General features: G+C 48.4%; 1 protein-coding gene across 2 annotated transcripts in view; it reads right to left on the bottom strand.

Annotated features, from left to right (window-relative positions):
- Positions 1–11024, bottom strand: part of JAG2 (jagged canonical Notch ligand 2) — a 69053-nt gene extending 58029 nt beyond the window's left edge. Inside the window, exons 1-2 of one of the 2 annotated variants that reach the window (XM_068192221.1) lie at positions 10665–11024; positions 10058–10381 (exon numbers count right to left, since the gene is read on the bottom strand). In XM_068192221.1, the coding sequence (XP_068048322.1) occupies positions 10058–10381; positions 10665–11009 (669 nt within the window). In that variant the 5' untranslated portion in view covers positions 11010–11024. The remainder of the gene's footprint in view (positions 1–10057; positions 10382–10664) is intronic. The other variant, XM_068192222.1, reaches the window with a different exon arrangement.
- Positions 11025–12861: the final 1837 nt, after the last annotated feature.

Below are 12861 nucleotides of genomic sequence, written 5' to 3'. Positions count from 1 at the left end.
AGTTTATAACCACCACAGGGGTGCTAGCAGGTCATTGTGGTGTGCAAAACCCAGTCACTACTGAGGGGCAGCACGTGGATATACCTGCCCCTAACAGTCTAAGTAAGCATGGTCCGACTTTTAGACTTTGCTGATTACATGTAGCCAGTTATAGTATAAATTCCATGCTGTGATACAAGGAAAATCATGTCATTGTAACATAAGTCAGAACTATCAAAATCACCACTAAGGAAAAAAAAAAAAAAAAAGCAGCAACAGTAACTAAAACTATTAAGCAGTAGCACAAGTTACCAGACAAGTGCTGTTAAAACTGCCCTCAGTCAGTAGGAAGAACACTAAATAATACCAAAAATTGCACACCCTAAAAAATTCTACTTCAGAAGATTAACTGAAGATCAATAATTAAGCTATTTAAATATTTCTCAACTTACTGCTTAAAGCATATATCAATCAAGTCTTCCAAGTATGAACAAGTTCCCTAATGAGATCTTATGTTCTCCAGCTGGAATCCAGGACCTATTACATTAAAAGTGTAGATTCTGTCTTTACAAAATAGACTGTTGAACTTTGCAATGCTATAAACAGAATCATACATATTCAGGGAAAAAAAAAAAAGCAAGAAAAAAGGAGCTAACCCTATTTGATACTTTAGTTAACTCTTAGCTCACAAAATAATTAGCTCCAAGTTCCATGAAGGGGTAAGGATATTTTTCTACCTACTGCAGTATACTGCATCAGTATTAAGATTCAGTAAGAGTCTGAAAATGTAAAATTTATCCAGTTTGAATGTTATATGCTTAAAGTTATTTAAGATGGTATGTTCACAGTACTATAAAGTACTGAGAGACTAGAGACACAGCGGACTATGCGGAAGTAGAAGAGGCACTACAACAATAATTTAAATGTTATAATAAACTAATTGTAACATACTAAACAAAGCCCACCAGAACACATCCTGCTGGGAGCAAGATATATATAATAAGGACTTTCAAGCCCAAAGCAGGATGTAAACAGATTGCAGTTTGTGTACTAATACTCCAGCCTTATCTCAGATTTAAAAAAATAAACCCAACCAAAAAAACTTCAGAGAATGAGCACCTGTGCATCTGTCCTAGGGGCATATAATTGGTTACTCAAGGACTATTAGGCTGTTTCTTAGCAACCCCTGCAAGCTCTAATCAAGTAAGACTAAGATTGTCATTTAGCCTTGAAATGCCTTGTCCCTTCTATCTAATGCAGCTTTCTAATGAGGAGCAAACAGTCATTGCAACCACAGATAAAATCTAGGCTTACTACATGATTCAGCTCAGAGTTCTTGTTATCAGAAGATACTCATGTTAAATATGCTTTTTACACTTTTTTTAGCAACTGAAACAGTAAAAATCAAATACATAATTAACTTTTCTTCTTTATATACAAATTAAAGGCTAGCTACAACTATGAAGAAAACCCTTGGGAATGGTTTAACAAATGAGCATAAGGTATAGCTCAACTCTTAAGCAACATTTTATAACTGTAAATAATTCCCCAAATATAATTACAAGAAAAATTGTTTATAGCAAAAGCAGTGGTAGAGACATTTCAGGTAAATAGCAAGCATTTCTCTCAGAGCTGAGTCGTATTGCAATCTTTGGTGATGCTGAAATGCATCTACTATATGTTGCACACATTGGACTTCTAAAATTAACCATCTTCAAGCAGAGTCTGGCCATCAGACCAGAAAAAAGAAAAAAAAAAGCAAAAGCACTGGAGCAATCAAAAAATAAACTCATCTGTTCAGTCCTAGTCTAGCATCGCTGCTTGTCTGTAGTATCAATGGGCACACGGCAGACTGCTGAAGACAGCACTCAATCATTTATATAGAGTATTTTTTCCTGTTCAGTAAGCAAAGGCACCAAAAGACTGGTTACATCAGGGATGGCCACCCCTCCCTGACTCGAGGTGATCTACACCAGAGCCATCACACCGCTCTCCTCAGCTCTGTCCCTCCATACAGGTCCCTCCCCAGGTGCACAGAGGGGAGGGAAGGAGCAGCTCTCAGGGGTCCCCACCACCCCACGGGAGGCAGAAGGTCAGTGGTGTCTAACATGAACAGGCAGAGATGCTCTCACCTACCCACACTGGCTCATGCCCAGCCCTGGGAGCAGGGGCAGGGTCAGGCTGCACCTCCACCTCCTGCTCCTGTGAGAGCTGAACAGCTCCAAAGCACTGAATGGATACAGCACAAGACTGCCAGCAGTCACCTGTGACCGGAGATTGACCCGTTTTAGACACCCACTAACCAAAGCCAGAGCAGATTTCTAGCAAAAAGCCCATCAGAGGTTTATCACAGTGCAGGAGAGGGAGGGAATGGTGGAATTACTGCCAAGGAACAGAAGCAACTCTCCTTCAGGTAAGCAAATGGATAAGCATCAAGAAGTCAGAAGCATTGCCAGTACACCCTTAACTCCTCACTCCTTGAAGCAGCCTCCCTCCTTCCTGACATGCTCTCAAGCTCTTTCAAGATCAGAGAATTACTGCAGCTAGAACTGGAGAGGAACAAGGGAAAGCAAATGGGTGTGCTGGCAGGAAAGGCAGGGTCACTTTCTGATGATGTCTCCTCTTCAGGTTGAGCAGCTCTGAAACAGAGCAGGCAACACAAGCAGGACTCACACAGAGTTGACAAAACACTGGGCCTGTTTTCAGAAGAGCAGGGAGGGAAGCTTTCTGGCACACAGTAACCTAAAGCTCCTGCAGATGACTAAGTATACAATGTGATCATAGCTGCTTTATGAGCTTAGGGTAGTTTTTAAAGTACACTCATAGCATGTATTTCAGAGCCAACACAAAGCAACACCTAGAGGAAAAACAAGCAAAGGAGCCAGACTACACAAAAAAGGATGAATTCCACTCATCTCACCTACATGAAGTGACTCGACAGCATTGCTCAACAGAGCAGCCACTGGCCCACAGGAGACAAAAGTAATTTTCAAAGTTAAAAAACAAAATCATGATTTACCTTACACGTCTGTCTCAAATCTCCTTTCATACATGAAAAGCTTTGTGACAAAAATATATATTAACAAATATACTAAAATTCATGAGACTATTTCTGGCATTTTCCAAATCCAGAAAATACAATAGTTCCACATTATTAATTGTTTGAAAAAAGCTTAATTCTTTGCAGCTTTTGCATTGAAAAACAGTGAACCTGCAATAGTTCCCAAACCAAGCTGCATTTGCACAAGAAATACAAGCAGTAACCTCAAACATAGAAGGCAGCTTCTTGCCACACAAAGCTCCTCAGCATCTACACTCACACTTGAGCATTACAGGATCACTCAAGCCACTTAAAATACAGTGGGAACACAGTCTAATTAGGCCAAATATCACAAGTCTGATACAACACAAACCAATTACAATTTCACCCCAACTACATTCAAGATAAACCTGATTGTTTAAAGATTAAAGCTACAAGTGGTCATGTCTTCAGCACACGTTTCCTATGCAGCCTTTTTTAATTGAGAAAACAGCATTTGGAACATCTTTAAACAGCCCAGAGACAGTGTTACAAAGCCTCTACTGCACTGCAGTGAATCAAACATGCTCTGCTTCTACCTCACATCCTCTCGTGTAAGAGTAATCCTGACTACTTTAATACCTATTCCATTTTCAGTCAAAGATTTAATGCCCACACCAGCTGTGTGGCTAGGAGTGTAGCATTTCACAGATAGGCTGGCTGGAGCACCTTCTGGAATAAAGATTAGAGAGCTGACAAGAGGTGTACAAGCACATTGTCAGTGGCTGGGAGGTGAGGGACTTCGTCTGCAAGTTTTGACTTCAGCCTCAGTGTTTCCAATAAATAAGCACATGTTTATTTAAGGAAACTTTCAAGGAGTATAAATAGAAGTGTTCTTTACTATCTGACCATCTCTGTGACATTCAAAAAAGCCCCAGAACTTCAAGGTATAAAGTTTAAATAGTTAGCAGAATGCTGTCCTTTGAGGCATATTTATTTCAAAGACATAAGAAATTCTAGATTTAGTGACATGAATGCATGAAAGATTAAGATCGCAAAGAGCACTTCTGCTTAAAATTAGAAGACAGATTTCCTATAGTTACATGAAACTTAAGTCTTTAGACTTTCTATTCTGGGCAAGCTGCAAATAGTTGCTGGCACACACAGCATGCCAATAATAAATCCCTTTTTCAAAGAGTGGTTCTGAAGTGGTCACCATTAAGGCCTTGGTTCTTTTTTAGAGGTGACACCTGCAGCTGCTATTGAAATCAACTGGAGTTGTCACTTCCCAGCATTGCTGAAGTCACTCTCTAAAACATCGTTCCATTATCTTCTTTTAAGAAAGAGCAAAACAAAGCCTGAAAACGACCTTTTGCATTTGTGTCACTTGAGAGCCAAGGGATATCGTTTTTATAATAGACCATTTCCTCAACCTTTCATTTCTGATCAAAAAGGCTTCAAGGCAAATGCAGTACTGAGCAGGTGAAAGCATATAAATTCCATTGTCTATCTCCCCAAAAGTGAGGAAACATGGATCCATGTTTTCTGATTCACAGTGTATTTGTTCATGATTTGCAACAAGCAGGGGAAGGTCTTGTGAGCACAAGGACTGCAGGTGTTTTGGCAAAATATGAAATATTTTGGCGTGTCAGCTCCACAGGAGGCCCAGAGTCTGCTGACAAGGCCACCAGGCAGAGGTAGTAAGCATGCACTAAGTTTGGGGAGGGAAAGTCAAGTAGAGTCAGCAAAGCCTTCCACCTGGGGAAAAAAAGGCTACTGGTAAATAGCCTTTTTTACATAAACATTTATGTAGATCATCCATATACAGCTATCAACTAGATTATTTTTTCCATGCTGATTTCCTGAGCTAACAAGGTGCAGCGCATGTGCATCACAGCCCATCATGACCAGGTGAATTTTACATTTTGGCATAAGGTCTTGCTCTTACTTCTTATTCCCTACCCTCAGGTCTTGCTTGGAACTGTGCTTTTGCAAGCACTTTCCTTAAGAAGGAGTTTCAATGGAGCAAAGAACAACTAATTACAGGTAAAGCTTGCTGTGTGTCTCCCCTGATCGTAATCTTTTTCATAAGAAAAAGCATACCTACTGTTTCTCTGCTACAGCCATGCACAAGCTCTTTTCCCAGTGCTAAATGGCCTAACTTTAACCTGCCTAATTTAAGCATATCTGTCCCCATGGGTTGTCATCCAAGATGACAGGATGCATGTTTACTCTATCAGGGAGCAGAGAGTAATCTAATCCAGGATATTTTCATTACAAAGCCTCGAGATCCTGATCAGAGAGCACTGATGGCTGTGTTGAGACAGGAGGTAGACCAACTGTGGGTCTACCAGCCAAACAAAAATAGACAATAGCATTTCCTACAGCCAGACTATCTAGTTCCCTAGAGGCACCAAGGATCCCAGATAATGAGCTTGAAGGCTAGATGTCTTCCAGGGCCCTAACCACCTTCATCTCTCAAATTAAAAGCACCGGGAGAGCTTGATGCAGAGTCCTCCAGTTAACCAGACAACACGTGAAAGTGCCAGGCAGAATGCTGTACCCATTAAGCAATAAAAGCTGCAAGGTCAAGTATTCCTGCTCAGGTTTTGGCAGGGGAGGGAGGGGACAGGTTGCTTTCTAAGAAATGTAACATTTACTGCTGCAGCCAAGCTATCCTCTCAATAGCTTTACATATTTGATGGCTCACACTCCTGTGTACATTTTAGATCAAGACTGAATCCCCCCAGGTATTTGGATGAGATCCACACATGGACTGCACACATATGAAACTCACACACAGCCTGGACATTAAAATTGACATTTTATATCTACCTGAGAGTTAACATTACTTCAGAAGGTAACAGAGAGGTGCTAGAATCACACTCTAAATAGGAAAAAACACTAAGTGCCTAAAAAAAAAAAAATCAAAGTTGCCTAATCCTAGCAGGGAAGGCACCCTTTATCGAAGCCATTTGCAAGGGCTGCCTGAACCTCTACCACCTCTCCTTCAGATTGGTTACAGAGTCCTAGTTAAGCACCAAGGAAAAGGAGAGGTAAAAATGCTTGTTTCTGCTTATCTCCAAGACCCTGAACACTGAAGTTCACCTGGGGAGTTCAGAGTATACAGTACCCATGGGTGTGCTGTCAGTCACAGCAGGATCTCAAAACCAGAGGGGCTGAGAGGAGCCAATGATGCATACTGTAATACATGATTTCAGCATCCACAACTAGTCAGAACAATTCCTCTATATGACTAATTAACTGAAGTAATGGATGCCATACCAACATTTACGGTACAGGAAAAACTCTGAATTCCCTGAGGGAAAGAACAGGGTGGAGGGAAAAACCACACACAACTCTATTTCATGCCATCTTGCAAAGGAGTACAAGAAATGGTTCCACCTAACCCATCCCACGGAATAACTAACTTTAAAACAGCATCTTCAGAAGCAACCTTCAATTAACCCCAAATCTAAGATTATGCCAATGGCTACTGATAAATATTAATGTGCCAGGTATTTGTGAAGCTTCAGTGTCTGAACAAACAGCTCTGTGCTAGGGAGAAAAAAAAAAAAAGCTTAAGACTAACAAGCCTAAACTGTAACTGATCAGAATCAACTTCAAAGCTACTTGAATTCTTCTGTCTTCTTTGTTTTAAAGTTGCACATAAATTTTAATTGCATCATTTGTTTGTTAACAATCTCAAACAAGCATTAAGCTTCAAGTTTTACAGCAGGAGGCAAAGAAAAAAATGTGAGGTAGGTGGGTGAAGAAGACAGCTGTATTGTTCTAGCTGTTCCTCAGCCTCTCCCACTGCCAGATTTCTGTGGATGATGTATCCCAAGGTAGCAATTTTAAAAACTTTCTGGCAGTATCCCAAGCTCCCTCTTGCAAATCAGAGATCAGACTAATGATATTAAAAAAAAAAAAAAAAAAAAAAAAAAGGACAGGAAATAGGAATAAGCTGGATAACTGACACTGTTTCAAACACTAGAAGTCACTGAACTCTGGTACTGCAGCTTTACAGAAGAGACAGTTGTCCAAACTGAAAAATTTTACCTCATAAAATTAAAAAGGAAAATCAGTAAAACAAAACAAATCACTTTTCAAGAAATTACTTGCTTTACAGCTACTGATAGCTTGGGACACAGTAGTATCACACAGACTTTAAGAAACTCCCCCCTACCCTAAGCAATTTATACATTACTGCATTAGGGTCTAAGTGAAGGAGTTACCATTCAGGTGAGGTTCACCAAGAACTCTGCATTATACTCATGCTGGTTTTCATTAGCGTGGAGCTTAAAAATTCAAGCTAGAGCTACTGAAATAAATCCTTTGCTCACTACCAACACCAAAGCAATTTTGTTTCATAACTGAAGGACACAATTTCCAATGCTCTTTACTCTTGCTCCTTCCTATCATCTAAAGGAAACAGTAACTTCATTACTGTTGTACAGCAAAAATAAAAGTCATAGGAAAAGACTATGCCCATAACATTGTTTCTCATTTGGAAACTTGAATAGAGAAAGAATATAATTTGAGAATAATTTTGAAATTACCCCAGGGAGTTGAAACATAACCCAGGAATTCAATCCACTTCAAAAACCCCTTGTGATAAACTGGCACTACAATTAAGCCTCTCCTTGCAAAGCCTACACAGCTCATGCACAGCTCTGACAAAGATGCCGTGTTCCCCATCAACAAACTGAACACACAGAGTTCAAGATCTAACTACAACATACAGGAGGGACTTCTTTCCATAGGTGTATCCATGGACTGTTGTAAGTAAAACTACTCCACAGCTTATTTTTAGCGCCCAGGGTGGGCTGGGAGAGTATTCAGTAAACCATCCAAAAATGAGCTAACCACCCACTAGACTGCAGTGGCACTGTTTAAATAAATTACAGCCTGCTTTGCAACAGCTGCAGGGAAAAAAATGGTGGAAAAAATAAATACACTGAGTATTTCAATTCCCTCAAAATGCTGCAGCCAAAGGTACAAGAAACAGCAGCCGACAGGACAGTGTGGGCTGGAGGCACTGCATTAATTCACCTGCAAGAGGCAGGTCAAACAGGCCTTACTTAGGACTGGGTGAGCACAGAACAATATCCGGCAGCTGCAAGGTAAGAATGTGCTTATTCCAACAGAGAAAAATTCAAAGAAGGCTGGGCTTAGGGACCTGCAGTGCAAGGATTATCAAACTCTTCTTGTGTTTCAAGTAGAAATACTAGAAACTGGCAAAATAAAAGCATGAGTTAAATTACCTTTACTTCCTCATGCAGATAACATACAAAGTTTGAGGTGCTAACGTTACTGAAATCTCCTACTGAAGAGTTTACGATTTCATCAAGTCTGTATTAAACGGCCAATAAAGAGGAGCAAGAATGTGAATTTTCTCTTTGATCCTATAACTTAAGAACACAGTTCTAAATACCCTGGGTTTATGGTATCGACTATACCCATTAACAGGAACATTTCCAAGTTCAAGAGGGCACAACAAAGGCCATCAAAACACCCCAACCTGGCAACCAGAGTTTAAGTGCCTCTGCATGGAAAAATTTATCAGTTGCAGCTTTTTTATTTTTAAACATTTAACTGCAGCAAACTCAGTCAGTCCTAAATTTGCAGGACATGAGCATCAGAGCATGGAGGGTCCCTGGTAGCACAGAAAGTGAAATGATTTATGTAGACTAGCTTCCTTTAGCTTCAAATGCAAATGAAGCATTTTTGTCCCTAACCATTCCTAGCAGGCATTCTCCAAGTAACTGAGAACCCATGAGCTACGGTCTGAGAGGTCAGCAAGGGCCATTTCATCTGTTAGTCACCAGGTGCCAAACGCAATCCGCAGGTACCGAGGCTCCCGATACGCATCTCCCCGCCGAGCTGGGGCACTGCACCATCCCCATTCCTCAGCACCTCGCAACTTGCCAGCTTCCACCCCGTGGCCCACTTGGAAGGGCTGAGGGCAACAGCTGTGAAACTCCCTGCAGGATCCTACCTGCCTGCAGCCGGGCAGGGAGCCCAGCCTTCCCTCCCTCCCTGCCGCCGCTCCCCAGCGCCGGGCGCTCTCCGCACCCAGCAGCCCCAAAAGCAGAAGGATGCAGCCAGGCTCCGAGGACAAGGACGAGCACTGGCCTGCAGCCCCCGCTGATGCCCCATCCCTGGGAGCGTTCACAGCCAGGCTGGATGCGGGGCTTTGAGCAACCCGGGCTAGCGGAAGCTGTCCCTCCGCACGGCAGCGGGGCTGGAACGAGACGGTCTCCAAGGTCCCTTCGGACCCGCACCGCTCCGCGCGCAAGGCGGCGGGGACTGAGGCAACAGCGCGGTGCGGGGGCGGAACGCCGAAAGCGCGAGCCGCGGAGCGGCAGGCAGGGCACGGCGGGAGCGGCAGGCAGGGCACGGCGGGAGCGGCAGGCAGGGCACGGCGGGAGCGGCCGCGGGGTCCCGCACCGGCGGGCACGGCGCCCCCCGGCCCGCAGGCGGTGCGCGGGGCCCGGCGGCCCGCAGGCGGTGCGCGGGGCCCGGCGGCCGCGGGCCCGGCCCAGGTGCGGCGGCCCCGCCCCGCGCAGGTGCTGGGACCCCCCGGCGCGCGCCCCGCCCCGGCCCGCCCGCGGCACACGCCCCGGCCCGCGCGCTGCGCCCGCCGCCAGCGCCCCCTGCCGGCGGCGGCCCCGCGCCGAGCCCCGCCGGGCCGCGGCCGCGCCGTCGGGCTCCGCTGCGCGGGCGGGGACCGGGCGGGGGGGGGTTCGCCCCGTTATTGCCATTTTCCTGCCTTCAGCCGCTCGCGGCCCCGCCACCACCGGCCGCGGCTCCTCCCGCGGCCAGCCCGGAGCTCCCGCAGCACCCAGCGCTCGCGGTGGCCCCCGCCGCGCAGCCGCCCCCGCTCCCCGCGCCGCCGGCCGTGCCCCGCAGCCCCGGGAAGCGGCGGCCGCGCCCAGGGCAGCGCCCCGGCAGCTGGCCCCGCTCAATAACGGGGGAGTGGGAGCGGACGCGGGGGGAACGCCACACAAAAAAAAAAAAAAAAGGCTGATAACGAGAGCGCGATTAAAAACCTACCGGCCACGCGAACTGGAAGGGAATAACAATCCTGCCCGTCTCGGGAGTTCGGCCTTGGTGGGAGTATTTGTTGCTGTTCAAATAGAAAATATTTCCACCGAGAACGGGGGTAGATCCGAATCCGTAGTTGCAGGGTCCGACCGGGGTGATCTTGGCCTGATATTCCTTGAGGCAGACTTTCACGTAAGTGTCGCACTCGTCCCGGGAGCAGTCCAGGTTCTCGGGGCTTTTCATGCCATCGCAGCATTCCCCATTGAACAACTCGCCGTTTACATTCCGCACCGAATTAAGCTGCAGCTCGAAATAGCCCGTGGACCGGGACACCTAAAAATAAAAACCGAAGGGGAGACAGCCTCGTTACTACCGCGGCCAGGGGCAGCACCAGCAGCGCGGTGCTGCGGTTCCCCGGCTCCCTACGACAACTTTCACCGGCTGCAGGTTTAACCTCGCCGCGGCGACATGCATATACATACACATATATGCACACACGTACATAGCACTGCAGACACAAATATAAATAAGAAATTAGCAAGGTGCAAAGGGAGCAGGGAGAAGGCAGCCGCGGCGCCCCGCGGCCGGAGCGCAGCCCCCCGCGCCCCATCCCTACCTGCACGCAGGAGGCGAGGAGCAGCGCCAGGCCGAGCGCGGCGGCGCGGGGGACCCGGCTCGGCCAGCCGGCGCCCCGCATGCCTCCTGCTCCCGCTGCTGCTCCGCGCCGCCGCCTCAGAGGAGCCCGCCGAGCCCACCGGCCACGGACCGGCGGCCGCTCGCGGCATGGGCGGTGGGGGAGCCGCCCGCAGCGCGCCGGGGGGCGCAGGGCATGGGCTGCCGGCGGGGCCGCCCGGAGCGCTCCGCCGCCGCTCCCCTCCCGCGGGCTCCGCTCGCCCTCTGTGCGCCTCGGCTCCGCGGACACCCAACAAGTAGGTGCCGGAGTGACAGCTTCATTACCCATTCGCCGCCGCGGCCGCCGCCTTCATATTAATGAGGGGGACGGCCCGGCCCCGCGGCCGGCGGGTGGGGCCAGCGCGGCTCCCGCCGCGGCTCTTAAAGGGCGGCGGGCGGCTCTCGCTCCGCCCTGCCCTGACCGCAGCGGGGTCTGCCAGGTGCTGTAGGGGGATGAGAGATGCAGGGCACCCGCGGGTGCGGAGGAGCGCGGGTGGGGGACGCGCACCCGCGTGTCGGTGGGTGTGGGCTGGATACCCAGCCCACCGTGTTGGAGGAATAGCCACGGGATGCTTGTGGCCGTGGAGGAGGAGGGCGTAGGGTGGGTGCACCTCTGCTTGTGAGGGAGCAGGCAATGTGTGCGCCCAAGCTCGTGTGGCGCTGCCCAGGGAGCGTGCAGACAGGCACAGAAGGGCACACGCGGCCAGTGAATGCTTGGGGTGGGAGTACCTCAATAATAAAGGAATTGGCACTCCTGTGCAGGAGTGTTTGGGGGAGAATCGCCTACAGCTGTGCGGGAGTGCTCAGGGTGGGATCACCGACAGCTCTAAAGGAGTACTCAAGCAGAGATCCCCTACAGCTGTGGAGGAGTGCTCAGGGGGATCACCTACAGCTGTGGAGGAGTGCTCAGGGGGATCACCTACAGCTGTGGAGGAGTGCTCAGGGGGATCACCTACAGCTGTGGAGGAGTGCTCAGGGGGGATCACCTACAGCTGTGGAGGAGTGCTCAGGGGGATCACCTACAGCTGTGGGGGAGTGCTCAGGGGAGATCACCTACAGCTGTGGAGGAGTGCTCAGGGGGATCACCTACAGGTGTGGAGGAGTGCTCAGGGGGATCACCTACAGCTGTGGAGGAGTGCTCAGGGGGATCACCTACAGGTGTGGAGTGCTCAGGAGGGATCGCCTACAGCTGTGGAGGAGTGCTCAGGGGGGGATCACCTACAGGTGTGGAGGAGTGCTCAGGGGGGAATCACCTACAGGTGTGGAGGAGTGCTCAGGGGGGATCACCTACAGCTGTGGAGGAGTGCTTAGGGGGATCACCTACAGGTGTGGAGTGCTCAGGAGGGATCGCCTACAGCTGTGGAGGAACAACGTACACTCAGGGATGACGGCAATGGTTGGCTGTGCCTCCAGTCATGTATAGGTGCATGGTATGTGCAGATGTAGCCATGGAGGAGAACAGAGTCTGGGATCATACGTGCTGGTGAAAGAACATGCATGGTGTGTGTAGCCACAGCTGTGGAGGAGTGTGTGGGGTGGATACACCCCTGGCTCCAGAGGAACACTGAGGCTAGGGACACCCACGGCCCCAGAGGAGTGTGTGGGGTGCACGCACCCACAGCTGTGTAGAACCACACATGGCTGTGGGGTGTGTGCACCCGCCCTCTTGGGGAGGCACAAAGGGTGTGTGAACCCACAGCCCCGTAGGAGCTCACACAGGAGGGCTTGTAGAGTGACATGTGCGGCACACAGAACAGATGGCCAAGTGGTGGATCATGTCCTCCTCCAGTGGTGGCTCAAGCAAATATGAGGGTAACTGCGTGGAGATTTCTCCTTTAGTTTAAGCACTCTGTGATTTTGATCCCCGCTGACAACTATGAAAGCTATACATACAGACAACTGCATGCTATGGATACAGTATCAAAGCCTAGATCTGCATTTAGGACCTAAGTTTTCCTACTGTTTCTCTCCCTCCCCCCTCTCCCCGTTTAACTCTTTCTTACTGATCATCCACTGGAGTGGACAATTGGAGAACAAACAGCTCAGAAATCAAAGGGCTGTCAAGTTCCCCTGTGCAGAAAAGCTTTCAGAGAGCCTCCCCCTGCCTTTTCAGCGCCCCGCTGCCCCCGTCCCTCCAGCAG

The sequence above is a fragment of the Anomalospiza imberbis genome, chromosome 6 (genome assembly GCF_031753505.1).
Source record: "Anomalospiza imberbis isolate Cuckoo-Finch-1a 21T00152 chromosome 6, ASM3175350v1, whole genome shotgun sequence".
In the NCBI taxonomy this organism is placed as follows: domain Eukaryota; kingdom Metazoa; phylum Chordata; class Aves; order Passeriformes; family Viduidae; genus Anomalospiza; species Anomalospiza imberbis.
The sequence above is the reverse complement of the archived record's forward strand: the minus strand, read 5'-3'. Positions and strand labels throughout refer to the sequence as shown.